Source organism: Cyprinodon tularosa, unplaced genomic scaffold, assembly GCF_016077235.1.
Source record: "Cyprinodon tularosa strain WSP-4 unplaced genomic scaffold, ASM1607723v1 ctg135, whole genome shotgun sequence".
Lineage (NCBI taxonomy): Eukaryota > Metazoa > Chordata > Actinopteri > Cyprinodontiformes > Cyprinodontidae > Cyprinodon > Cyprinodon tularosa.
The window spans coordinates 1337816-1365532 of NW_024038168.1; the positions used below are offsets into that span (position 1 = coordinate 1337816).

At 44.0% G+C, this 27717-nt stretch overlaps 2 protein-coding genes across 2 annotated transcripts in view; one reads left to right on the forward strand and one right to left on the reverse strand.

The window, feature by feature from the left end:
• slc25a26 (solute carrier family 25 member 26) overlaps positions 1–4467 on the forward strand; it is a 97817-nt gene extending 93350 nt beyond the window's left edge. Inside the window, exon 10 of the mRNA XM_038277889.1 lies at positions 3650–4467. Within this exon, the coding sequence (XP_038133817.1) occupies positions 3650–3746 (97 nt within the window). The 3' untranslated portion in view covers positions 3747–4467. The remainder of the gene's footprint in view (positions 1–3649) is intronic.
• Positions 4468–7768: 3301 nt separating this feature from the next.
• The window catches only part of lrig1 (leucine-rich repeats and immunoglobulin-like domains 1), a 35716-nt gene continuing 15767 nt past the window's right edge, over positions 7769–27717 (reverse strand). The window contains exons 4-18 of the mRNA XM_038277890.1: positions 23341–23478; positions 23067–23210; positions 22319–22462; positions 20945–21088; positions 18561–18704; positions 16814–16894; positions 15121–15192; positions 14697–14768; positions 13913–14076; positions 13470–13823; positions 12676–12957; positions 10211–10621; positions 10003–10137; positions 9576–9845; positions 7769–9410 (exon numbers count right to left, since the gene is read on the reverse strand). Coding sequence (XP_038133818.1) covers positions 9208–9410; positions 9576–9845; positions 10003–10137; positions 10211–10621; positions 12676–12957; positions 13470–13823; positions 13913–14076; positions 14697–14768; positions 15121–15192; positions 16814–16894; positions 18561–18704; positions 20945–21088; positions 22319–22462; positions 23067–23210; positions 23341–23478 — 2758 coding nt within the window. The 3' untranslated portion in view covers positions 7769–9207. The remainder of the gene's footprint in view (positions 9411–9575; positions 9846–10002; positions 10138–10210; positions 10622–12675; positions 12958–13469; positions 13824–13912; positions 14077–14696; positions 14769–15120; positions 15193–16813; positions 16895–18560; positions 18705–20944; positions 21089–22318; positions 22463–23066; positions 23211–23340; positions 23479–27717) is intronic.

Consider the following 27717-nt stretch of genomic DNA (forward strand, 5'->3'; position numbering starts at 1 on the left):
TTATTAATATATTAAACCTATTTTTACGAAACCAAATACAGGTTATTAAAAACAGAAACAAAGGTTATTTTCAGATGCATGTAGACTGAAGCTATTTGCTCTGAACTCACAGCTATTCTCCCACACACGCCTCTAAGCTATATTTAGACTGAGTCCTCAGGAGAGGCCATTGGCCAGCAACACGGGGATGCCTCTGTGGCCGGCCGGGCTGCGTCGTCTGGGAGGAGAAATACTCCAGGGAACAGAGGGGAATATTTGAGCTCTGACATATCACAGTCCGCAGGTGGGCCTGAGCCCAGACAGGAAATGTATCGCGGGTGGAGAGATGAGACAAAACAACAGCTTTGGCTTTAAAGTGGTTCGCTCCATGCACTGCAGGGTCTTCAAGTGATCCAGTAGACTAAGTGGAAATTTCTGACAACTTTTTCCTATGACTCACTATGTAAATGTATTGTTTCATAATTAGTGTTCAGCATCCACACCTCCACCCCCACATCATGGCTGAACTCCCAGTAGAAGAGCTGCAAACATCCTACAAACTTTAGAAAGTTTTTGACACGTTTATCTGATTGTAGCTTATTGTTGATGACGAGTTTAAAGAAATCCTCAATGCCACCAGAGATGGTTTCCAGGCTCCCCTTGGACTGCCTGCATCTTGGTCTTTTTGGACCCAGACGATGTAATATTTGGACAGTAGGTGGAGGCTTGGAGAGGGATACTTGAAACCCAGTTAGTTTAAAAAAGGGAATGCAAAAAAAAAAAAATGAAAGCGTTTTCAGAAGACTACCCACACACTGTTGAGAGGGAGTCTTTTAAGCTAATGGCACCATGATGACTTGAAGAAACATGTTTGTTATTTCAAAAGAAAAATATTGCAGCTTGATTCTTCTTAATGGTCAATTTTCTTGATGAATTGAGATGGGCAAAAATGTGCAGGGAAGGCCAATCGCATAAAAGGAACCATCTGAGAACAATAAAATGTAATATCAGTGCTTAACCCTTTATAAGGGTTATTACCTTTGTAATATTCAAAAAATCTGGATATTTTGATGGCAAAAATGAATGTCAATGTAATAACAAGAAATGCAAACTAGCCTGAATATGTTAAGAAAAATAACAAAACTCGCTTCTTAAAGAAATTCGTTAAAAACACTCACGGGGTAAAAGAAACACTTTTTTCTGTACAACATAACCTTAGAGGCAATAATGCTGATACTGGAACTTACATTTTATTAGTTTATAAACCTAAATATAATTAACTAAGCTTATTAACTTTTTAACTTTCAGTTAGCTTTTTACCTTTCTTTCATGACTTGTTAACTTAATTTCCAGTAGGTAATCTATCATTCAAGGGCTCATCTGATTGGTCAAATGCCAAAATAACATGTACAGTCATGTAGCAGCATCTTTGCTGAATGGCTGGATATAGATCTTGTGCTTCTAGACCTTACTGAAGGGGTATGCAAGTGATCAAAAACAGTAACCTGCTCTATAAAGGGTTAAGATTGAAGTTTTGTTTTTTTCTTTTTTGGGGATAGAAATGGAAACAGCTTAATGACGTCGGAGGAAAGGGCAGTTTAATGTTTAGGCGTGTTTCAGCAAAATCACAAAGCAGTAGGAGTTTATATAGAGCCTGTAAATCTCTGAGAATCTGCAGAGATCCAGAGCTCAGGTGGGAGAAACTGTTGACAAGTATTAGATCTATAAATGAGGTCTGTTTGATTTCCACAAAGCCTGAAGAAAACAGTAGTTATGTGGGAGACGGCGATGTGTTTAGATCAAACAAAAAAGAAAGTGTTTGGAGCATATCTGTGAAATATTACTCATGCCTAAAGTTCAGTTTGGCTTAAATTAGGATAAATATGGCTGTCTATCTGTATGAGGTCCAGTAGGCTCCAGTCTAAGCAAATTAAGGGTATTGCATGCTGTGAGGATGTTCTTCAACATGGCCGGTAAAGCTGAGGTGATGCCTTAACCCAACTCCCCCTCCCCCAGGTGCTTTCAGGAAATATCCCAGTAAAATGCATTTGATGCTCAAATAAATAACAGCTGATTATATTCTAAAATGTTCTACCTTACATTATGTTATGCAGGCCTCACCTTTTAAAAAATCTGCATGCAGAGTTCAAATCTCATCTTATTCAACTGAATAATTTAATATTTCTGCCTTTGCGATTTTTAAGAGTTGATGAAACCCAAAGGCTGTTATTGCAGAGATTTCAGGGGGGGAGTTGGTAAATGAAAGCAGACAGAAACATAAGGACTATCACTCCCCCGCAGATGATAAATACAGACAGACGGTTTTAAGTGCGTCAATAGTATTTCTGCGTTTTTTCTCCTTTTTTTTCCCTCTTGTGCCTGTGAGCTGCATACATGCAACAAGCAGCCTGTCATCCGTAACATCTGGACGGAGACCGGGCCAGACCATGTGAGCGCGGGGGCGTCTTGGCAGACGGAGGGTGACGGTAGGCAAATGCTCGACAAGGGAAAGACGGCGAGGAGAGGAGAACAAAAAGGCAGTTTAACAGGAGAGAGAACGCGAGCGTGTGTGGAAGAGGTGGATGACGCTGCAAAAACAAGAAACGGAGGAGAAATCCCCAACAACTGAGCCAGGCGTGGAGGGGTTGTATAGATGGATGGACAGCAGAGCGACATGTGTGGATGTCATCTGGCCATCAGTCAGACACAGAAAGTGAGAGGAGAAAAAAAAGGGGAGATGGGAGATCCAATGAGGAACAAAGGTGGGGGCCTGTAGCCTAATCCCAAAAACAGCTGTCTGTATCAGGAGGAGTGGGAGGCTTAGTTCTGGGGAGATGGGTGTTCGCTTATGATCCGTAACATCCTCTGACCTTCATAACGTCAACAGTATCTCACTGGCCCCGCATCTCAGAGCGAACTAAAACCCTAAAGCTTTAAGTCTGTTTCCCACCACCTGAACAAGAGGAAGCTGTAAATTATACCCATCCTGTCAGATATGAAGCCGAACATAAAACAGTAAAACTGTAATGGAGGTTTTTATTTATATCAGAAAACATTTTGAAAAACATTTTGGCTCTATCTTTTTGCCAAGCGTTATCTGAGATTAATAGTTAAATGTTCCACTTTAATCCCATTATAAGCTGACTTTTTTATATAAAAACTACTACTAGTTAAATGATGCTGTTGGAATCTGTTGATTTTAAGCCAACATTGATTGGCTGTTAGGAAAGTAAAAAAAAAAGAAAAAAAAGAAAAAAAAAAGGACCTGTCTTCTTTAGTCAGTAAATGCACAGCTTTCTACTTCTTGCTAATCTTTTTTTCGTTTTTTTTTTTAAGATGAAATTTTATTTATAGGCTCCAAACCTTTTGTCATCGTTTTAAAAAGGCTGTTTTATGGCCTCTGCTGTCATGCACAACTTGTGACGTTGTTCTGCTTCTAAAAAACATAAATTGGATAAAATTATGTTGATTCTGATCAACAAAAAATTATTTGATCAGTCAAACAAATTAAACAAGTAAAAGTTGTTGCAAGTGTAGCAGCAGAATAGTAATTGGAGCATTGCTTGGTTTGAAAAAAGTTCACTTTTTTTGTTTTTGTTTTGTTTTATAAAAAAATACTTTACAGTCCAGCAGCTAAGATCTTGTGATCTGATTTGTTTTCTTCCTGCAGGCTGTTTGCAGGCAGCATCCCAAGGATAGCCTTCATCAGCGTGGGGGGTTTCATCTTCCTGGGAGCCTATGAAAAAGTCCGCCACACTTTGCTATAGCAGAGCTACAGGAAGCCTGGTCTGCTGAGGAGGTGCAGGAAACGCCTCCCCGGAGGAACCACCTGAGGACACCTACAGGGGGACCCTGGTGTGTGTGTGCTCTTTTGCCCTGAGGACACTACAAGCTTGGTGCCCTGAGGAGTTCAGGCTGACTACATTACCCAGAATGCTGCATTCCTGCACATCAGCAGGCAGTGGATAAAGCAGGATGAACTGCAGCAGTATTTCTGATTGGGGGAAATAAAGCAGAATTCTGCTTTAATGTTTAGTGAATGGATTTAAGAATTAAAGACTCTTTTATTCTTTAAGTGACTTCACTAATTTCCTGTCATCATCCAGACTCCAGTTTAATCTCTTTTTTAATGCTTTATTCATATTTTCTTATCTGCGTTAAGCTCAGCCACCTGTGCATTAGACCCACAAGGGAGGCGCAGCAATATGTCACCATTGTTAGATTCCACCCAGAGCAGAGCTGACCTCATCCGCCCACAGGAGCCGGAGTTTTTTCCTCCTGAGATGCCGCCAACAATAGAGCACTTTGTTTTATTACCAGGGCTGTAGGTTTATCTGGAGGTTACTCACATGGCTTTATTGTGCTGTTTTTCTGTAGGTAAGTGGCAAGTCATTCTGTTTAGCGATGGGTGTGAGCATCAGCATGTGGTATCATTTTCTAAAATATGTACAAAAATAAATCTACTACCTCTGGTGTGAGGTGAATCGGGACAGTCCATTTATTTCCATTTTAAATGTCTTTCACACATTACATCTGGTGGGCATCATTGGATAATTGTTTCCTTTCTTTTCTCCTCACTGAGTCTGCTTAAAGGGGCCTAGTGGGTTTCAATTTAGTACAAAGACAATGCAAAGTGCTCTACATGATTAAAATATAGGAAAATAAAACAGAGGACCACACTGATAACACCTAAAAATCAACCTTCCTTCTGTTGGGAAAAGGTCAATAAGTGGAGGACATTCAAAGTACCTCCCACCATCTGTATGTCTGGCTGACAGCAGGATGAAAGCTGTTATAAAAAAAAAAAACAACTAGTTCCAAACATGGAGGTGGAAATGTCATGGTGTGGGGATGCTTTACTGCAGCAGAAACCTATATACTTAAAACCACCATGGTTCCCACCAGAGAAGCCAACGATCCAACACACACCCCTCCCGGCAGAGTGCTTGATCTAGTGGCGATCCTTTAGGGGAAACTGGAACCTGTCAAACATCTCACAGCTGACAGAGAGGTGTAACCGATGAGACAGGCAGAACTAGTTTAACCCAGGCAGACTGGACGGGTTTAAGGTGATGGCATAGCATGTCAATAAAGTTCAAGTCTTTTGGCTTATTTCTGCTTCCCGGTTGAAATGATTCCTTTGGTAGCCTTAGACAACTTTTATTGCCATTTTCTATACATGGAGTGTAAGCAAAAATAAATTTTGTTTTGTTCAGCTTTCAGACTGTAAATAAGCAGCAGCTTAGTAGTGAAATGAACATTTCCACTTACATTCCACCACTTGCAGCAGTGGTCGAGTGTAAACGGCGTGGGAGAAAAACATGGTGCAAAACGCATTGATATGGAAGCTCAGAGCAGTGGAAAGACAAATATATATATATGGTGCAAAAATGCAGTAGAAAAACATTTTTTGGTTACGTGTTATCAGTGTGGTGCAGAGTCTTGATTTGTGGCATGATTTAGAGTTTTTTTATTTATTTTTTTCCCCCCAACAGTTCAGTTTACTGATGGCAGTGGGGAAGAAGCTGTTGCAGAATTTTGGAGTCCCAAAGCCATTTAAAGATAGATATTCCAGTCCTTTTGTTTCTTTACAGGTCCTTCTGCATGTTGTGCTTTTTTAAAGTCTTTTCTCTGTCTGGGTGCCATGGTTTCCTGACATCCCCTTATCACCGCACTTCTCTTTAAAGGAATAGTAAACCGCGGCAGACCAAACCAGATGAAAGTGCGCATTCAGCGTCTGCTCTGCCAATAATGCAAGCGTAGAAGAAGAAATGTGCTGTTTACCTGTGCAAAGAAAGAAACAACGAAAGAAAAATGTCTGAGGACTTCAGTGTTGAGGAAGAGCATGAGTTCTTTGCCGAGCTGAATGCGCACTTTCATCTGGTTTGGTCTGCCGCGGTTTCCGTAGGCTCGTGAACTCGCAGGCGTGCGCTTTTAGGAAATCCTATACACTACTGTTTATGCTCTAAAAACATTCTAAATGACTTCGTTTCGAGTAAATTCTGGATGCTACCCACTCAGGACACTTGGAATACATTGGACGAGCAGTATGGAGGAATATTGACACGTTTTTTGTGGACTTTTATGGACCTTTCTGCCTCGGGCACCATAGACCTCCATTATTTGAATGTCAGCAGACAGCAAGAAGCCTCCCAGATCTCCAGATGCATTTGAGATATCAAAAAAGTACTCCAGAGTGTTGTTCAGCATGGGGGTGAGTAGCAAATCAAGGCTAATCATGTTTTGGGGGTACTATTCCTTTAACTTTAAGACCAAGCAAAATATGGATGCTGAACATCTTACTACTGTTCTGGGGGCTAATTACATTTTCAAGAGTTTAGCAGCAGTACCGTCGTCTCAGATATCAGATTTATAGTCCCCACAATGTAGAGCTATTGGAATCTGAGCTTAAATGTCAGCCAAACCCATTTGCACAGAGACAGATAAAACCTTTCAATAAACCAAACATTACCTGCCACATATCTGACTCAATAACTTTTTTCATTATCATATAATTATATTAAACTGCACTTACAATATTCACCACTGTTTGGGATCATTTACGTTCTTCCTCTGAGCATGTAGGAGCCAGCTTGCTTGGACTTGCAATGAATCATGGGATACCCAAGACTACGTAGCATGCATTGCACCTGTCCTTCAAAATGAGCAAAAAGAAGGTTGCATATGTCGGCTGCATAATGAAGTTTCCAATCCGAACAGGCCTCTGCGCTGCGGTATGACATAATAGGTCGACAAACCCGGCCTACTGAGAACGAAGCAACTGAATTTGAACACAGCAAAAGTGGGGCTTTCTTTATATTGCATGTGCAGCCCCAGCAAAGTTGTTGCTTCCTGTAGGGGGCAGCTTCTCATCGACCCACCCCACATATTCTTTGAAATCACTTTCTGCTGTCAAACAGGCGCTTGATTTAACAGGTTTGAGAGGAATCAAACTTTATCTAAAAAAGTCCTGAAAACAAAAGAAATGGTTAAGAAGAACAACATTCCACAATGCTGTCAATGCTCCATCTAATCTAGAGTCCTCATTTTCCTGCAGAGAGAGATGCGTCTAGGTTCCACTTGGTCACAAAGAAATTCCAGAATATTTTCCTATTTGTGGATTATGTGAAGGCATATGGCTTTGATTTAATTTGGCTGCTGAGATCCACATCTTGAACGCACCTTTAATTTGAGGTTTGATCGTTTATTACAGCAGAGCGTCTGTTTTCAAACTCACTTCCCTTAGAGTGGCGGTTGTGAAGATGAAGGCAAGATGTATAGTCATAAACTAAACCAAACAAAGGCAGTTTTTCAGGCTGAGATCTGATCAGAGGATTGAAGCGTTTGCTTTGTGCACCCTACAGTTTGACAAAACCAAATGACTTCTCTGAATCAGGCAGTGGAATTAGTTATATATGGAGCTGTAGTGAGAGATTGTTTGCTCTCTCCTTTAGGATTCAGTGTAGAGAAAGCTAACGGGAAAGCGAAGACGAATGGTCTCACAGGTGGGACTCTAAGTCACGCTGTGTGTCACTGAATTATAGTGGCAGGTGTGTGATTGGTGGAGGCCGCAGCCAGGAGCACGTCAGTCACCTGAAGTCAAACATCCGTCTGGAATCCACATCCTGACCCTGGAGTCGGCCTCCAGTCAGAACCAGATAATTCCAGCAGGACAATCTGCTGCCGTCTTTTGAGCTCCAGCTTAATGGGAACCTGGATCCTGGAGCAGAAGCTACAATCTTTGAAGATGCACATCGCAATGTGGCAACAGAAACAGGCACAACACTGATGATCGTAGCAAAATGTGATTTTTTATTAGACACTTCAATGCCATGTTAGACACTTCACTGTTTCAGCTTTTAACATCGGTACAGACGCTTTGCTTCAATAAATTAGTCTCCCAACACGAGCCGCACCTCGTTTCCCTCCTGTCCCTTTAAGGCGCTACACCAGTGGTCTCACAGGTAAGGACAACTCTGAAAGGCGTAACTGGAGGAGGATGTCCTCCACCTTACCTCTGGTACTGAAACTAACCACTTTGACTGAATGTGACCCCATGTATCCGGGGACCTGCATGACTGCATTGATCCTGGTTTGGTTGGAGCACAAGCTTCCCGACCGTTCCAGACAGAGCTGCAGGGACGGAGCCCGGCGGGACTACTGGCCTTTATCTGCTTCAAAATGAACACCAGTGGATGTTTGAGGAGGATTACAGCAGTAACTAACTTTGTTCTCCCTAAAGCTTACATATCCACGCACTTCGGTGTGGAAGTGGTTACTGACGAAGGAAACTGAAAGGAGGACACCTTGGTGGCTGTTTGAATCTATTTGGAAAATAAATCATATTTTATCTCAAACTTGGTGACGTCACCCCCTTACTTTAACCTGCAGTCTCACCCAGGTGGAGGGACTCCTGTTAGCAGAGGATGTTAATGCGCAATCTGTTAATGAAGAGTATAAAAAGTGCTTGAGCTGACCGCCCACAAACATACCAAAAATATTTCACATCAAGTCTCCTTCTTCATTCTGCGACAATGCAGGTGAATTACGTTTCTGTAAGGCCATAGCTGGCAGCATTTGTCTAAAGAAAGAAAAAGATCAAGTGCAACCAAGTGTTTTGCTATAAAAAAAAAATGTGTACCTGTATCTTTCACAAAAAACAAAATAAGAATCACAGGTTGAGTTTTCTTTGATCATGCAATAAGGCACTGCAGCTGGATGTTGGTGAAAGCTGAAAAAGGCGTTTTTCTCCCTAAGAACAATAAAAATATCACTTCTTTCTTTGCCATGCACGGATATTCCAACACTCTTTTGTAAAACTTATATAATATTAAAGAAAACTCTTATGTACAGTCAAAAGTCCCTCTTATATTTCTCTTTTTTTCCTACTGCACATAATTACACTGTACAAGATTCCCTATATTTGCATGCTTCAAATGCAAGTCACATTTATTTCCTTTTTTTTTTGGGTACTAAAGTTCTTTCTTTAAACTGGTCTCCTCCCAGAGGAAGGTTTTAAACTATATACAACTGATACGCTCAGGTGGGGCGCCACCCACACAAGCTTCCTCTTTGAACCCCCGACTCTCCCTTTCGACGACGAACGTATATTTGTCCCCCCCGGGTGTCGGTCAGGACGCGGGAGGCTCTGGATCGTCCCCCTCCATGTGAGGTAGCAGTTTATTTCCCAGTGCAAAGAAAGAATTCAAAGCTTGATTCAGTGTCCCGCTAGTCGCTCGATCTCCTTAGAGGGACGCTCCCACTCTGAGAGGCTCTGAGGGCGTGTCCGTTTGGCAGCAGAGTCTGCCTGAGCTCAGGCTCACAGTCAGTGTCCAAGCGTCCGTAGTTTGTCCCGCCGGCCAGCTTTACCGGCTCATGGAAGGAGTCATCCTGCGACGGGCAGCCTGCCGGCGTCGCTCCCCTTCTGCTTGCTGGAGGGTAAAGGACACAAAGCAAGGGAAAGGTTAATAACAAGAACTCTAAGTAATATAATATAAATATATTTCTTTATTATTCTGTGAGGTTGATAACTTGATTGATCAGATTGGTGTTCCTGTGAAATTTCTGAGTTACTGTTTGCACTTTTTTCCACCAACCTGTTCTGTCATCCTGACTTCGCTCTATCGTGTTGTGATTTTTGGGAAAGGCAGATCCTTGCGGGTCCTTTCGCATACTGCAGGGTGTGCCGTTGCAGAGGGACCCGTCGTTTGCCTGGTTACACTGAGAGTACGGCGGCGGGGCTAGCGGCTCCTGTTGGTACTCGCCGGCGTGAGCGAGGTCGAATCCGTGGGCCAGGTAGTCTGTGTCGGTGGAGTAGCTGTTGCCGGTCTCCATGCAGTTCGCACACACCACAGCTCCGTCAAACCCTGCAGCGGAGGAGGGAGGTTAATCATTTGCAGGCGGTAGATAATCGCCACTGCTATGAGAGCGTAAGCAGAGGTTATTTATAATTGACGAAGGTTTTCACATACATTAAAAGCTGCAGGCAGAACTAATTACTGGAGAAGGAACGAGGACTGGTACCTGAGGTGTCTAAAACGTGCCCGTTGGGCTGAGGTCCGCTTCCAGCTTCCACACGGATACACACGTCCTGTCGCTCGGACAGAGTGCCCTGAGAGGACAGGTAGCTGGGGACATCTGGAGGGACAATCGTCTCGTCTGCAAGAGGTGAAAAGAGTGTGAGACATCAAAGCAGAACCTTCCTAGAACATCTTGGTGGTTCTAGACATACCCGTGTTGGTCACGCTGCACTCCTCGCTCTTCTTCCTCGTCTGATAAATGATGCAGACCCACACCAAGGATGTCACCACAATGCTTGTAACCACGGCGATGACAATGATGCCAATGGTGCTCAAGCACGAGCCGCGCTCGGTCACCACCAGCTGGCTGTGGGCGCGTGCTGTGCCCAGCCTGTTGGACATTACACAGGTGTAGCGGCCGGAGTCATTCGTCAAGGCGGAGTTGATGACCAGCAGCTGGTTGCCGGGGGTGAAGAAGTGCCGGTCGGAGGTGGGCAGCGGCCGGTCGTCATGCAGCCAGGTAATACGCGGCGGCGGGCTACCAAGGGCTTTGCACTGCAGCGCCACCGTGTCGCCAGCCGCCACGCTGGGGTTCTTCATGTCCTGAGCCAGGTGGGGCGTTTCTGTCAACGAGGAGAACATTTTCACTACACAGGTGGTGGGCGCAATAATCAATGTCACTGAATTTAGAGGCTTTAATGCTTTAAGCTTTTAAGTTTCAGGAGGAAATAAGGAATATAATTTAAATTTAAGGCACTTTTTCTCTAACTTTTAAAAGGTTAAAAAAAAGAAAAACAAAATAAAGTGTGCCCACATGAAAAAAAAAAAAGACAAACTGTAAGAACCCTGATGATGAAGACTATGGATGATGTCTCCATTGTCAGCATCACCAATAACTTGTCCTGCATTCAGCAGCTGGAGGATTGAAACTTTGCTTCCAGCAGGGCGATGATCTCACACACCAAACTAAAATATGGGTGTCTGTCAGTAACCTGATCCACAAAAGAACGCCACTATTTTACAGTAAGCTAGCTAATAGCTACAGAACCTATTGAAGCTACACCAATTGATCAGCTCTGATCCCTTAAACTAAGGTTACCGATTGTTACTATTGTTTCCACAAAGGTCAGAAATCAGCCACAGTTCGAGCTCAAAGTATTCGTTCAGGTTTCAGTGTTATTTCATGGGTTTTGTTTAATGTAGGGTTCAAACAATCGGATTAATCGATTATTTAAATAATCATCAACTAATCTAGGAATCAATTAATCGTTAACTGGAGTATTGAGACGCTAAAACATGCCTCTAAACATTTGGCATTTATGATAAAAAGCTTTTTCGTCTGTCAATATGCTCCATCTAGAACTTTAAGGAACCTTTTGCGATCCATTTATTGATCAATTAATCGAAAAATAATGTAGAGACTGATCGATTTGCAAAATAATCATTAGTTGCAGCCCTAGTTCAATGTCTTAAATAAATCTAAATTTGGCCAGAAAACTGTTAAAAAAAAAACTTTTTTTAAAATGTATTGAAATGTTTGTATTTCCATTAAATTCTTCTGGTGCTGCAACCTTTCCATGACATTCTTGACCTCATTACCAGCGATCATGTGATGGTCCTACATATTAACCCTCTAAAGGTTCTGCTGCGGCTCCATAGACTTCCAGTATGAATCAGAGGCTCCCAGTGAATCATAGAAGGTTCATCTCATTAAACAATGACGTTCTTACATTGAAATGCTGATAAACTGTGGCATCAAGTTACTTTTTATCACAACAAACTAACAAGATTTGTTCTGCCAGTGAATCCTCTTGGGAACAGTGTTGCCAGTGTTTGTTAGAGCGACTTGAGATTCTGGAGAATGGACTGCATTGAATCAATCAGTGTGTGTGTGTGAGGGTTGGCCTCTCAGACTCAACACTTCCCCTCACAGTGGGACATACACAGATTAAGAGATCTCACTTAACCCACTTCAGCCTCCCCATTTTTCTTCTCTATCTATACTTTCTCCACCACAGCTCTTTTCTTTTTTCCTTCCAAACCCCCTCCTCCTACTTCACTGTTCCTCCCACCGCCCAAACCCACCTCTCTTTTTCCAGACAGGGGCCCCTCCACTGCAGCCACCATCCCCCTCAAACCCAAACATCACCGATTGGGCAGAGCAGCTCCCATTTTTTTTTGCGCTGCAGGATTTGAAAAGCTCAAACTGCGCATCAAACACGTCACCAACCTAACTCTACCTGTGTTAGGTGTAGATGTAGACATTTTTATTTTATTTGGTGGGGGTGCTTAAAGGAGCTTCCTGAATACAAAGGACAAAGATGAACTTTGTTTGTTAGAGCAGAGAAGCTGTTTTGTTTCAGTTTGGTGTGTAAAACAGCCAATAAACTTGGAGCAGTGAGGCCTGCAGCGAGGTAGCCATTACCGACCCCCCCTCTGAGAGGAGAGAAAGGGGTGGGAATGCCTAACAAACACCCCTCTGTGAGCCCGCCACTCCACTCTGACCCCTATCTACGACCTCTGGCCCATGACCTGCAGCACGGCCGCAGCTGCTGAGAAAAGAAAAATATAAAGCTCCTCATTCTGACCAATTCCCAGCTGAGCGCCCGGCTTTTTCCACATGCAGCTGTGGGAACGTGGTCGGTGTGGACCGCGGTCGGAGGTTCTGGGCTCTTACCCAGCACGGTGAGGGTGGCGTTGGCCGAGACGGTGCCCGCCGTGTTTTTGGCTGTGCAGCTGTAGACGCCCATGTCCTCGGGCTTCACACCCATGATGAAGAACACGTCGTCGTCGGGCATCACGTGCATGCGGCGCTCCCGGGCGGCGGGGAAGTCCGTGCCGCCGTCTTTCTGCCAGGCAATCTGGGGTGCCGGGTGGCCCTCTGCGGCGCACTCCAACCTGGCGGTGTTCCCCGTGCGGATGGCGCTGTCCCTGGGGGTCTTCAGGAAGGACGGCAGGACTGTGGAGATGGAGAACATTAGGCTGGAAAACTGGGGCTGCTGGCCACTTTTTTCAGGTTTTCATTGTATTCACAACAAAAAACTGTTCTAGCTAATGGCCCAGTGGCAAATTTCACAGGAAAATGTTTTATTCACAAGATATTTGACCCAATAATTAACTTGTGGCAAATCTCTAATGACAGAAAATGTTTCTGCAACCTGCAAATAAGCAGGTTTCCTGCTTATATTTTCTGGAGGTTGTTAGTAATTTTATCAGCTGAAGTCTCTAGATCTGTAATTCCATAGCAGATAGCTTAAAATCCAAAGTAGTCCAATTAGCCTTCCTGTTACCTCCTGAAATTGTTGCTCTCACCCACTAGCTTTAACACTAAATACACAGCAGAGGGAGCTGTTGACACCCAGTTAGATGCCTGAACCGATGGAAAAGGATCAGTGGCATCTAGAATTAGGCTGTAAATTCACCATTTCCTGCTAACGGCTAAATTTCCAGAGCATTTTGCTAATGACATACCGTTGACAACAACTTGAGCCTTGTTGGAGTAGGTGGAGCCAAAGTGGTTGGTGATGATGCACTGGTAACGGCCCTCATGGGCAAAGGTGGCGTGCCGTAGATGCAGGATGGTGGTGTACTCCATCACGCCTCCGCCCATCCCCGACGTGTCGGGAGTGGCGCCCTGATGGCGGGTGTGCAGGTGTGCAAAGTTCTCTATCTCCGCGTGGGAAAGCAGCTCCTGGTCTTTGCGCCAGGCGAAAGTCACTGGTGAGGAGCTGCTGCTCACCGCCTTGCAGGTGAGACGCACATCGCTGCCCAGTACAGTCATCGTGTTCTCCGGCTGGACTGTGATCTGAGGCTTGGGGAGGTCATCTGGATAAGAGATTAACGCCAACACAGGTTAAGAAACATAAGGCAGCATGTGGAATTTAAAAAAAAGCAGAAGTGTAGACCCGACTTACCACACACAAAGCCATTTTGCGGAGCTTCAAATATGCTAGTGCCCTGCAGGCTCACTGGGTGGGCACATGTGGCATTTACACCTGTCTGCAGACCATGAAACTGCAGCCAAAGGGGCAACCACTGGAGCTGGCAGTCACAGAGGAAACTGTTGCTCTGAATGAGGCTAGACGCAAAGAAAGAACGCACTGGATTAAATCTGCATTTCTAAACTGTAAGGACAATTTTTTTTTTTATTCAGGCTAAACCCTTTGCATTTGAGCAGGTGCTGCTGTTGGCATTTTTGCTAAGAAAGCATTTCCCATACTCTGTTGATTCTTGTTGCATCCAGAAACCTTAACCGCATTATTAGGAGTTAATATCATAGAACAACACTTAGCCGAGCATATGTATTATTTGAGCAAGTAATAAAGATGATCTGTTCAGTATTTTAATCGTTTTAATTCCATTGGTAAATTGTCTTACCTGCTCAAATCAAGGGAATCATACTAATTAAAGAAAAATTGACTTATATTTACACTTTTATTATGGATTTAGTCTCCTTTTTTAAACCTCTTTTAGTGTGATACTCAAACCAAAATCCATCCTTAGTATGGTGGGTTGATGGTACTGACTTTAGATAGGCAAAAATACAAAACAAAACCCAATTTGGAGACAAAATGTTGGAAAACTGTCATTCTTCTTCCAGGTCTTAGCCATCCATGACTCCCAGATGGTGTTTCACATGTGGTTCTAGTATGTTGGTGGGACACTGTCAATGATGTGTAAATCAAAGATGCTACTCACAGGCTTTTCAGGATCCTGATCTGGCTGAAAGCATCGGGCTGGATGGAACGGATCGCGTTCTCTCCCAAGTTCCTGTTGGCATGTAAGAAATCAGCACATCAGCTGTTACACCAAGCTGGGGGGGGGATATCAAGGTTTTTCATATCAACCTTTTTTTAATCACCTTAAATAAGCAAAAGGAGTGAAAAAAAATCTTAAAGCGACTACATTTCTACACCACAGCTCACCATGTGCTTAATAAAGCAGGAGGGGAGTTCTGAGAGAGAGAGAGAGGCAGCTGGATGCTTCGTCTTCTCCTTTTACAAAGATCCTATTAAATTGCAGCAACCGCCTTTCTGCCATTACTTTAAGGGCAACCTCAGACCCACCCCAGTCTTTACACCCAGCTGTCTCCCTCCCCATCGCTCTGCTGTGGGATACTCACAGGTGTTCCAGGGTCTCAAGGCCGGCGAAGGCTTTCTTGGCCACAGATTTGATCTTGTTTCCAAACAGAGTCCTGCCGTCAAAAAACATGCAGGGAGCCAATTGATGGAGGGAGAGAAAGAAGAAGGGGGGGAGCACAATTAGCAAGGCTGAATCTGATAAGAGGAAAAAGGGATTGGGGTATTGGAAATCTGAACTGGGTTGAGATTATCAAGGAGGAAGGGTGAGTGTAAAGAAATAGGGCTAAAGGACTACTTTTATCTTTATTAGAGTAAAATAGCAAAAACCAGGTGCTGATGTGTGTGTTTGAGTGTAGCGCTGTTTTTTTTCCGAGGTTAAATGGAGATCAGCTTCACCAGGGACAGGAGTTCAAGCTCATTCACACACACTAAAAGCAGCCAATCACAACAGTGACCAGCTAACAGCTTTATAAACCCATCATCAGCCAACATCTCCACTGAACACCAGCTTAAAAGACCAACATAGTATTCCCCTTCTTCTGGGGTTATTCTCCGCTCTATGTCCATCTGTCTGATCAAATTCTTATCAAATAAACTGAAGTTATTGGTTTGAACGTGACAGGATCAGACTTTGCTGGACACTTGAAGTCCTCCTCCTTCTACATTTTCTTTTTCCCATGGCTCGCCTTGAAAGCTTTGGGATGCAGGGGACTGCTTCCGTCATGACAAAAAAAAAACTAAATAAAAGGGGGTAGGGTCAGAGGGTGGGGCAGGAGAGGCGTTTGATGTTTGATGACTGAATACGGCCCTCAATTTCACCCTCTCTCAGCTTCCAACAACAGACAGTGGGAATTGGGGGGGTTGAAAGGAGCTGAGGCATGAAGCAGAAATAGAAATAAGCCTTTTGGGGAGAGAACCCCCCACCAGCTCAAAGAAAAGCCTTTTCTCTCCTACTTTCTTGGGCTCTTTCTCTCGGCCTCTCTCACACTGGGAACCATCTTGGCTGGACGTCGTCTTTTCATCCTGCAGGTTGATGATTGCCGCTCATAGCCACTAAAACTTCCCCTCTAGCTCCAATTTCACAAATCGCTAACTTCACAGACACAAGTGCCGCTTGGCTTGATTGATTCTAAGATAATAGAGATTTAGGGGAAGAAATAAAGCTGACCTTTAAGCAAAGGTTGGAAACACCAGGTTACATGTACTTAATGTTTGTTGAACTATCTTCTTCCTCCGTCTCGCCATAAAGCCAATCATTAAAAAGATTCACACCTAAAAGCTGAAAGGCTCCTGAGGATCAGAGCTACATGGGGCGAGGCACTGAGGCCAACAACATCTTGTGATTATTCTGTTCCAGCTTTACCCGAACAAGGAGCTAATTATCAGATGGAGACTAAAGGATGAAGAGGAAGAAAATGTGGAGGATTAACGTCCTGCAGCCGTCAACCAGAGTGCTGAATCTAAAGAGGTAACAGCATTGCTTTACAATCACCTGGACGTCCCTCCATCCCTGATTCACTGAGAAAGAAGCCAAACCTTCCTATGGTTCTATAGCCAATGTCTCTAATGGCCTCCTTAAAACCTTGGCTGCCAGTGAAAAGTAGATAAGGACCCGGCTGGAAACGTTTGATCTAATCGGAAACTGTTTTCTAAGAACCAGGCCATAACCGGCTGTTAGATTGTGAGGGTGTCTGAGGAGGGGGAATAACAAATGAACGAATGGAAGACACTCACAGCTTATTGAGCTTGTCCAATCCAGCGAAGGCCCCGTTGGTGTCCTCTATTGTGCCAGAGATGTCGTTATGGTCCAGCTCCCTGCAGAGAAGAGAAGAGGATAAGAAGGACCAAACTTTCCCAGCCCTGGCAGAGCTGGCCCTGAAATCATGGGCTGCCAGTTTGCCCACGCTCCAACCCTCCCCCATCTGCACCTGGCCTGAAAAAGCCCCTCTGCTGCTCTGCTGTGCCAACCGAGCGCATTCTTTCCTTCAAGAGGGGTGGAGGAGTGAGCCATGCGAGTGAGTGTAGGGACGCGAGCCCCCCTGTGCAGGGAAACAAATGCATGATGCATGGGGCTGGGCGAGAGCATAATGCCTGGTTGGAGCTGGAGGGGTCAACGGGTAGGGAACATCCAAGGCCAAAGCTTTGCCATGGTCAGGCAGATAGAGAAGAGAACCAATGGGTATAAAAAGCGTATTGGGAGTTTGTGAATGCAAGCTGAAGTCATAGCTGTGCTGACGCCACTGCTAACCCTTCTGCATGTAGATCAAAAAGAAAAAACCCTCCGGTTCTGTGAACTCCTCTGAATCAACAAAAGACCTTCCTCCAAACGTAAGGAAACCCTTTCAGGTTGATGGTCAGCTGCACCTCCTCCTCCCTGCACCTTCCAAGCATCTTTTGTAACCCCTCCGCTCCTTTTCAGTCTCTGCTGGCTGCTGTCTTTGCTATGGGGCTCCAATGGGCCTGCCAATTTCCTACACTTTCTGGCTGGCTGGATTTGAATCGCCACTGCCTCGTTAAAGCAAAGCCAGGGGTGGATGGATGAGCAGCCATGGAGCTGAGGGAGATGCAAAAGCGGAGGCGGGTGGGGGAGATGAGCCTTCGGATTAGAGGGCAGGCTGGTTTGTTTGGAGCTTCACACCCTGATGTAGGCTCCAGCCCCATGCCAGCACAACCAGCAGCACATCCCCAATTAAAGCTCCCCCAGCTCTTTTTGAGGGTCCTGCCTATGCCTGCTCTCCCCTGCCCTGATTAGATTAGACCTGCCTCAACAGACACCGGGACAAAGGTTTAGACAAGAAAATTACTCTATTAAAAAAAAAACAGAAATGTACATATTGGAGTTTGTGGCTATAAGATGAAAAAAATCTAAGGGGTTTGAATACTTTAACGAGGCATTAGAGGTGTTGGTTATAAGGCGACATGCAGGGATGACAGCAAAAGCAGAAGGTAAAAATAAAAGGAAAAAAGGGGGATGAGGAGATAAAGCAGTAGAAATGAAAACTCATCCAAAGTGCTAGTCTCTTTCCTCTGTGGCCAGTAAACAAGCCCCCCAAGTGTGTCGGATGTGTGTGCCTTGGCTCATCAGCCTGTTCTGAGATGTGCTTTATGAAGATCTGGCTCAACTGTCAGGTTTTTTCCTTCTTCTTCCCAAGACCCAAAAGGCTTTAAGGGATTTATCCAACAACTGTTTTTTTTTTCCTATCCCTTTATTTTATTTAGGCTGTTAATGGAAAAGCTGGAAGCAACAGAAAAGTTTTATTTATCCTCAGGTTCTAGAAGCAACAGGACTATACATGAATGCTAATGGCAGGCTCTGGAAAGGCACGTTAAGGAACTACTTGAGCATAAATATCAAATCTCACTCAGGCAACACCAATATTTACCAGCTCAGCTTTCAGTGGAACCTCTGACCTTATCTCTAGCAGGGGCCTAATGTCAATGAGAGGGGATTGGTCATAAAGTCTCAGGGTGGTGGACTTACAGGACTCGTAGGGCCTTCAGGCCCCTGAAGGCTCCCTCGTCAATGTGGCTGATGGCGTTGTGGCCCAGCCGCAGCGAGTGCAGCTCCCCCAGCACAGCCAGACTCCCCTCGTCCAGACGGGTCAGGTTGTTGTAGGACAGATTCCTGGACAGAGGAAGAGGGGATGGGGCATAGAGAAACAGACTTATGAGGTCTTTTTTTTCCTAATCTAAGTTTTAACAGATCCAGCAGATGACAAAGCAGAGCTGAGATCCATTCATTTAGCCGTGGAGAAACAGTTCTGGTAAGGATATTATAAACCAGCTGAATGTGTCATTAGTTTACCCTGATTAAAGATTCACAGAAATCCAGCTGCTTTCAGCCTTTTTTTAAGAAAAAGACACACAGACAAGTTTTTTCCTGGCTTCTCTCAGGTCTTACCTTCTGATTATATAATAGATGGAAGCATAAAAAAACTTGGGTGGAAAAAAAGTTTAACACAGGTACTGTTTCTGATTTTAAGAAACCGAATAATGGATCTTCCCTTTGTGAGACGCACCGATTACCGTGATGCTCTAAAGATGATCTTAAGACATAGTCCTGCTGCGTATATTAGGAGGGATCTGCTCTGTTGGATTGTCTTGGCTGTTATCGTCCAACATGTAGTGTCCCTCAGCATGATGTTTAGCCAATCAGAAAGAGGATAATTGACTTGTCTCATATTTTGAGAGTAGAGCTGCTCCACTGTGTTTATCATTTTCGCATGTAAAAACCACCATTGCCTGTTCATCATCTATTTACCCTGAACTCATGTCTGGGGATGTTTAGTGAGATTTCCTGACATTTGAATTTTTCCTCAGCGAATTCTGTTCAGGGTTCCCAGATATCAATACTCAATAATTATATAGCCGTCATGGCCGATTGCCAATTTTTCTTTCTGGCACCATGAAACCCGACCACGTTGCTGACAATGCTGGTCTGCTTCATATAACCACCCACAATCCTTTGCTACATTACCATAACTGTCAAATGACCAAACCACCCTCCTCCCTCACCTGAGATAAAAACAGTAACTGGATGGAAACGAACATCGCCCCTAAAAATCAGCCCAGTTCTACTAATACAGACAAAAAATGGCTGAATCAATGTTAATATTTACCCCTGACCTCTGTTCACGTGTTGCTCTTTCTGTGTGGCAGTACACCACCCAGCAGGACCGAACCTGTAACATCTACCTTTTTCCCCACAATCAGCCATTGATTGTGAACTTTCGCAATGTGAACCAGGTATGGGGGCTTGCAAATCAGATTACATTGTGGTAATTTAAAAAATATATTAATAAATAAAAAATAGCTGTAGATCTAATTCAACCTTAGATAAGAAAACGGCCAGTCTTTAGTCTTTACTGCATTTAATTTTGAATAAAAAAGTTTAAATATTAGAGGACCCAGAACCACATTGAAATAAAGGGCGAAATAAAAAGATCTGAAAACCAATAAAAATCTGACTTTTATAGACTTTATTCTAGTAAAAATGGTCCCCTGATCTCCTCTTTTAACATATTAGCCTTTAGCTTCTTAATGATCATAAATCCTGAAGCAGGAACTTTCCAATGCTCAAACACAGTATGTTATTGGCCTCTTCTGTGTCGATCTCTGCAACCAGGCTTCAGGTCTGCTTGACCAGTCATGTGTGCAGAGATTCCCCCCCGATGACCAGCTCAGCCAGGCGCAGTGGGAATGCAATAACAAGCTCCTCATAAAGACGGGCCAACCGCCTCACCGTCCGCTGCGGTCATCATAGCTCTATGGATAATAAATCCATGCGAACGGGGACCGCTGTGTTCGGGAAGCAATCTGCCATTCATAAGATGTGCACACAGGAAGCAGCGCTGAGATACACAGAGCAAACGCGAATGTATGCCGTCCACCACTTAATCCCCTCAGACTGCAGCACGTAAACAAGCAGAGGCGCCACAGATAACCAGGGCTACCTCACGGTTAGCGATGGCTTTAAAGCAGCATTACGACACTCATGTCAACAACACAGGGGAGAGACTTGCAGATAATAACTCAGTAGACAAAGGATGAGGAGGTGATCCTCTGGTGTAATTACCACAACACAAACAGTGGAGGATTACACGGCCGTTTGCCAAAACCTCAGGCTTCACAGACCGGGACAAAAACTCTTGTCGAAGGGCTTGTGCACCGTTGAGCCCAGCTCTAATTATGGGATAAACAGGCTTATCCTGAGAATGGCGTAGCGGATAGAGTGTTAAAGCAAAATGTCATTTAACCCACAACGAAGGCTGACAGAGAGAGTTGGGTTACTGAAACCCACTAAAGCACCTAAGGGTGAACAATCACCATCTAAACACTGAAGCTCTACGTCAGGGAGGTACTCACAGTTCCCTCAACCTCTGGCAGAACTTCCAGCCATCAGGGTTGATGCGGGCTATGGAGTTATTGCTGAGGAAGAGCTGTGTGAGGGAGCTGAGGCCATACAAGGAGCCGCTGTTCACCTCAGTCAGGTTGTTGTACTCCAGGTGGCTGCAAGAGAAAACACTTCCTTTAAGGAAAAATACAAAAGCAGAAAGCATTTGCTCTCCAGCAGGAATGATATAACTTTCTGCTACATATTCTATCTGAGCCAACACCCCCACATCTATGTCGTTTGTGGCAAAGACCACTTCGCTTTGAATAATTTCAAAAATGTTTTAAGTTTCCTTAATTTAATGTCTGTGAAGCAAAGAAATAAGGGAATTAAACTGTAGTTTATCTTCATGCAATTTGTATACAGAGGATACACTGCAGGCCTTAATGCTCAATTCTTTGAAGTCGTTAAGATTTCCATATATATGCAACTTGTATGTGATCTCCTGTTTGAACTGTATCCACAACTGAAATGTCCTGCATGAAGAACGCAACGCGGTAACCAGTAGGGAGCGTGCTCTGTGTCCACGGAAATTAACAAGGATGGTAGAGTTGGAGCTAGCGCCATTTTGCTAATCAAATAATCTGTCATTGATTTTTTTCTAATAATAAATTAGTAATAGGATGGAAAACGGTTCCTTGAGAATGTAAACGAGGTGAAGCTAAAGCTAAGCCACTCAAGTTTTAGATAGAGTGTTTGAAGGTTTTTCATCTTCATAGCAAAAATTTTTGTACAATTCTTTACAACTTTGGTATAATAACTGATCTAAGTGTGTTGCTCTTTCAACAAATGTTATGTTTTGTGGTCTAATCTACAGTTAACGATAAATCGATTACTAAATCAGTTGACAGTTATTCAAATAATCAATGAATCATGATTAATTAATTGTTTCAGCACATCTTGCGATCTTTGTTTTCTTTTCCAGCCGGAGCCAGCACATTAACAAAGAAGATCCTTTTAGACAGATAAAAAAGAAAGACTGCTTTCCTTATTATCGTCCGACACAGTTGTTCTTCTTCCATCTTCCGTTCAGCAGGACGTAGAACGCTGACTTTTGTCGAGAATTAATGACATACAGGTTGGATGATTGTGATCTGGCTAAACAGACGGACAAAGATCGTGTTTGAAAAGTTTAGACCTCTTATTCAGACTGCCTTGAAGAGATCAGATACAGGTTGCATATTGGCAAATAAAACAAAACGGACCTCAGGCTGCTGTGTGAACGTAGCTTTAGAGTAACTGGCATCTTTTTGAACAGTCTTCAACAGTGCTGAGTAAAAACCCCCCTTTGGTGTTTTTTTACACAGGTTTCAGCGACATTTCTAATCCGATATTTTTTTACGTACAGGACTTTCATCTTGGACAGATTCCAGAAGGCTCCATCAGTCAGTTTACTGATGCTGTTTCTTTGCAACTTCAGCACCTCCAAGCTGGACAGACCCTGGAAGGTTAGGCCCTCGATCTGAAGGATACGGTTCCTGTTCAGCTCTCTGTAGGAGGAAAAAAGCAACCAACAATAAAGCTTATTATCAAAAGGAATAGGGTGCATAAAGCAGATGTAGTTTCTTCCACACGGTTTCTTTAATGTCTAAAGTACGTCGCCCCTAGCAGTTACAGGTATGCTGTCTACGGGACCACCTGCTCAACAAAAGGCACCTGGAGAACCGTACTCTAATTACACAAACGGCTCTGCTCCCCCAAGAAAAGGTGCTGAGCTACAAAATGGGTCAGCAGTGGCGCTGCACTGATGAGGATAATGGACCGTGGTGCTGAGATTGAACTAAGCACTTTGGGGATATGGAGGAAGGCAGTAAATCACTAATAATACAACAGTGGTGTTTACCTTGTCAGACCTTATCCACCCCTGGAGTTATAGCTCACACTAACGGTGTTCTTAATGTTAAAACACACAGAGCCAGATCAACAGACACCGGGAAACCAACTCCTCATCTAAACTCCTAAATCCTTTCAATTCTATTAAGTCTGAAAAGGAAAGACAGGGGAAACCCATTCATTTCCAGCCTCCATTCTACTGTTGAGGTGAACTGGTCACACTGACTGAGACCCAAAGCCATAAAAGAGAGCAGCACTCACAGCTGGATGAGCCTTGTAAGCTGGAAGGCTCGGATCGGGATCTGGCTTATTCGGTTTCGGCTAAGGCGCAAAACCTGCAGAGTTGAGCCCAGACGGTCCAGCGCTCCAACTTCCAGTGTGCTGATCTTGTTGTTGCTGAGGTATCTGAAAAAGAAAAATTCTAACTGCAGCGTCAACACACACCATTTACAACAAAGCAATTCTTACTTCTTAGAAGTTATTTTGAGTAGAGATCAACACAAAAATTTAAACATCCGCCTCCTGAGGTACTTACAGGTCTCTGATGCGAAGTCCGGCGGGAAAGCCGTCCTCTCGCAGGTCAGTGATGTCATTATTGCTCAGGTCCAGCTTTTCCACAGAAACCAGCTCTATGGTTCGTCTGCCATCTATATTGCGGATCTTATTATGATGCCTGAAAACAAAAAGGAAAAAAATGTAACATGAGGTGTGTTTGGAAATGTCTTTGCTTCGCCTCAACATACAGTTTATCAGGGAAAGGGGAGGGGTCCAAATCCACTCTTACTTCTTTAAGTCCACTTAGGCACAGCGAGAGCAAAGTACACAGAACAAAGTGGTCTTTATCCACCACAAAGTGTCTTCTTTTCTCCCAAACAGAAGCAGGCCTTCTGTAAACAACCTGAAGGACAAAGAGGCCGTCACCGACTGTGAGGAGAGACGCAGTGATGGCAGCGCGTCTCTGAATGGAGGTGACATAGAAGCTAAAGGTTTAGGCCTTTCTTTCTGCCCGGCCTGCTGCAGGTTTTCTCACACTGTAGATGCTTTACACCAGAGACATGGGCATGTTTGACAGCCCTTTGTCTCACTGTTTGGAGGTACTTGTTAGAAGACCACCAGCCTGCGTGACAGCAGTGAGGATGAAAGTCCTCCGCATGGTGAAACACACAGGTCAACACACAACTAGGTTTTAAATAGGGCTGAGAATCGCTTTCAGGATGCCTCGCCTAAAAAGAAATGAAAATAGCAGAAAGTGTGCAACAAAAGTTCCCCACTTTGTTTTGAAAATGGATCTTTTAAAATCCCCCAATTATGAGATTAGTGCAGCAAAACAAGGGGGAGGATAGTGAATTGCTGCTCCAACATTAGTGATAAAACCCTGAATAAAGTCTTTGATTATTGTATTTTTTTATCCCTTTAGTTTAATAAAAACATTTTAAAAAAAATCAAATAAATTAAAAAAGTTATTTCAGTTGACCTAAACTCATAGTGCGACTAAAACACAAGCAGTGATTCATGCTTCTGAAACAACTTGTCTGACGCTGGATTGTAAACAATGAAAATATAACAAACATGTTTGCAGCTCCCTGTATTACCCAGTAAGCTAGTTTATAAATTTTAAATTTTAAATAAACTTCTTAGAACCGAAAGAGACATGCTGTTGTAACTCTGAACTACAGAAGCCTAAGGAGTCAAAAAAAAAAAAAAACACTTCAAAAACGAGATCTTCATAAAAAACAAACTGGATTATTTGATCAAATCATGCAGCCCGATAATCAATCACTTGTAGGTTATAAATTCTATTTTCTCCTGCTGAATTCGAAATCTTCCTTCCCCTTTTTTCTATGTAAACCTGTGAATGAAGGTAATCCCACAGTAGCATGCAACCATCACCTTGTTTTAGGTTAGTTTTCTGCCTGCTTTCATTTTGCATACTGAATGAAAAAAAAAATATCTTCCTTTTGAACTGATCCAAGCAGGAAATCTTCTTCCATGTGTTTGCAAATTGCAAATCTCTCAAAGCTAAACTCTTTTCCATCTTCCATAAAGAGCAGATTTTAGGAGCCATCAGCTGATAGCTATCGACAGATTCTGGCAGAATGAAGTAAACAAGTCTCTAAGAAAATACCAACAGTCTCCATTTTCCCTTTTCTTCAAAATAATGTGTTACATTGTGTTGGACTTTCATCTACAAGCTCTTCAAAACACATCAGGTTTGTTTTTGTAATGTGTCTAAATGAGGAAAAAACGGGCTAAAATTATACAGTCCGTTTCACTTTTTGTGCATTTTTCTTTTTATCTGCGTTTTGTTATCTATCTGCTTTTTAGGAAAGTCTGTTTTGGATAAAGGCAAATTCCACAGGTAATAAAAAAGAAAAAGACGTGGCTGAATAAAATTATTTCAGGGACTTTATCATGCTCGGTGTGAGCAAGGTAGTGCGTCAAAATGCAGGAGAGAGAGAGCAGGTGCTCCATGAGAAACCCTCATAAAAACAAAGCCAGTCCCTACTTCCTGTCTGGCTCTGCACCAGCAGATCAACACACACACACACACACACACACACACACTTTCTGGTGTCTCTGAGGAGGGTGGGTGGGGCACACCACAGTGGCCCACCTGAATAAACAGCGGCAGAAATGATTAAGGATGAGCACACAGATCCTCACAGGGGACAGAGGCACAGACAGTGGCTACAGTGAGCAAACGCAGCACAGAAAAGAGGGAAAAAAGAAAGGGTGTGGGAGGAGCAGGGGGGAGATGAAGGGGTGAGGTGGGGTCAACAGCTGGTGACCTCTTGCTGGGAAAAAGAGATTGGTCTCAAACTCTGAGCTCTCTCTTGGTTCCCAGCTGTGTGATGGGGACAGATGAAGCCTGCGCACCGAACGCGTTTGAAGTCCTCCGCGGTACAATAGGCGTGTTTACAGAAACCGATTCTCATCCGGCCGCTGACATCTCTGGTAAAGAGGTCTCTCCTTCTCTATAATGTCTGAGGATTTTATTCGCAGTAAATTCAATGACCTGTCCCACTTTTTAAAGCGAGGGACCCCGTTACACCACAGCTGTCACCTTAAATGTCGGCTGTTTGGACGACTACAGAAAAAAAAAGGAGTGTTATTTAAAACCCTGATCATCCTGGGGGCCGATTTCTATCCCACGCTGATCAGGCACTGATCATCACTTTGAAACACACTTTTTAAAAACTTCTCTCTCGTTTTTTTCTTTCTTTGCCACCCTGCTGTCACATTCTGGGCCTCTGCAGGGCTTCAACAGGCCTGCCAAATGCATTGTTGGAACTGTGGGAGCCTGGCCTCTGCTGTTTAGACGGCGCAGACTTAGTTCCTCAATCAAGTCAATGTGTTGGTCGTTTTCTGGATCTGTGTTCAGACTGGCAATGGGATGTTTACCAGTTTCAGGGCTCTACAATGCTACGGCTTCAAAAGCAGCTAAATTTGACAACATTTCTAAGGTTCAAGTCCTTTGAACAACATGTCGCCTTTATGAATCTGACTAATGCAAAGTTGCCCCATCTCCAATCTGTTGGTGCAAACCGCCAGTCAGCAGGATAAAAGAGTGCTTATGGAGCTATTATCACACAAGAAAAGCATAAAAACTAGAAAGTTTTGGTAAATGGGCCAAAGACAGGAGTAGTTAAGCATTAAATGCTTCCCTGTTAAAAGGAAGGCTGGAGAAAAAAAAGTGAAACGGTCAGTTTTCCTTTCCTGAAGTGGGTTGCATGACAAAGGCTCCAGTGAACATCCCATCGTTCCAAACAGACAGGCTGTGAGCCTCGGCAGACGTCAGCATCCATATATGTGCGGCTCCCAGTCTTTTGGAGCGGTTACCATTTGATGAATTTGTCTGAAGACAGGATTTTTCTGTCATTTTTGTCGCATGTGTGTCAACCGCCGTCTCACACAGACTTGCAGTCAGACGGCATTCCAGACAGCTTCAGCCGGTGGCAAAGACGCTGCCAGCTCACAAACACACCCTCACCCCCGCCGGTTTATATAGCTCCAAACTAGTTTGCACTGGATTCAGGTTTAGAAAATATGGCTGACCCTGGTTTCGCTCCCCACTGCCTTTTTCTCCTCCATTCATTTGGCTCCCTGTACCCTCCCACAGACTACCTCAGCGCTTCCCCTAATCTCGCCTCTTTCGACACGTTATGATGTCACTCTGATCTGACACTGTTCAAATCCCTCATCCCTCGCTCCCACCACGTTTTCTCATCCTTTCCTCCCCTGCGCCGTGTTACCCGTTTTACTGAAAGCCATGTGACTGACAGCTGCAGCTGCAAGTGCTTCAGCGGGCCCTCGCTCTGGCCGGCTGCGTAGCTTTGTAAAAATCTGACCCTCCCTCCAGCCTCCACTCCCATCAGGACAGCAGCCCTTCCTCCCCAGCAACAGGCTTCAAGTCAGGGCCAAAAAAAGACAGCCCGGCTCATTTGGATGAGCCTCCACTTTCCAGTCAGTGGGGAAGTAAAGGTGAACTTGCTCCAATCTGTTTTGGATCAGGAGGGGGGGGGGGGGGAAGGACTCACAGAAAATTAAACAACATGCACCAACATCTACCTAAAACTGAAACAGGGGATAGAGAGGAAACTCATTTTTTGGTAGTATAACAGTCAGTGTTGCCTAATCAAACTCCCTTCCTTCCTATAAACCATGTACAGCTCACAGAAATATTCTGACCACATCGGTGCATCACGATGAATTCTGAGAAGCAGGCGGATGACACACAAGGGAGAGGCGAGTGTGTGACTCCCACAAAAGCTCGCCGCCGAAAAATGATACGCCAATGAGCAAACATGACACGACGCAGCAGCTGTGCGCTTCACTAGCGAGCGGGCGGCCGCTGTGAAAGAAGCTAAACGGGAAAGCTAACGGCTACCGCTGAATGAGCTCCAGTTCATTT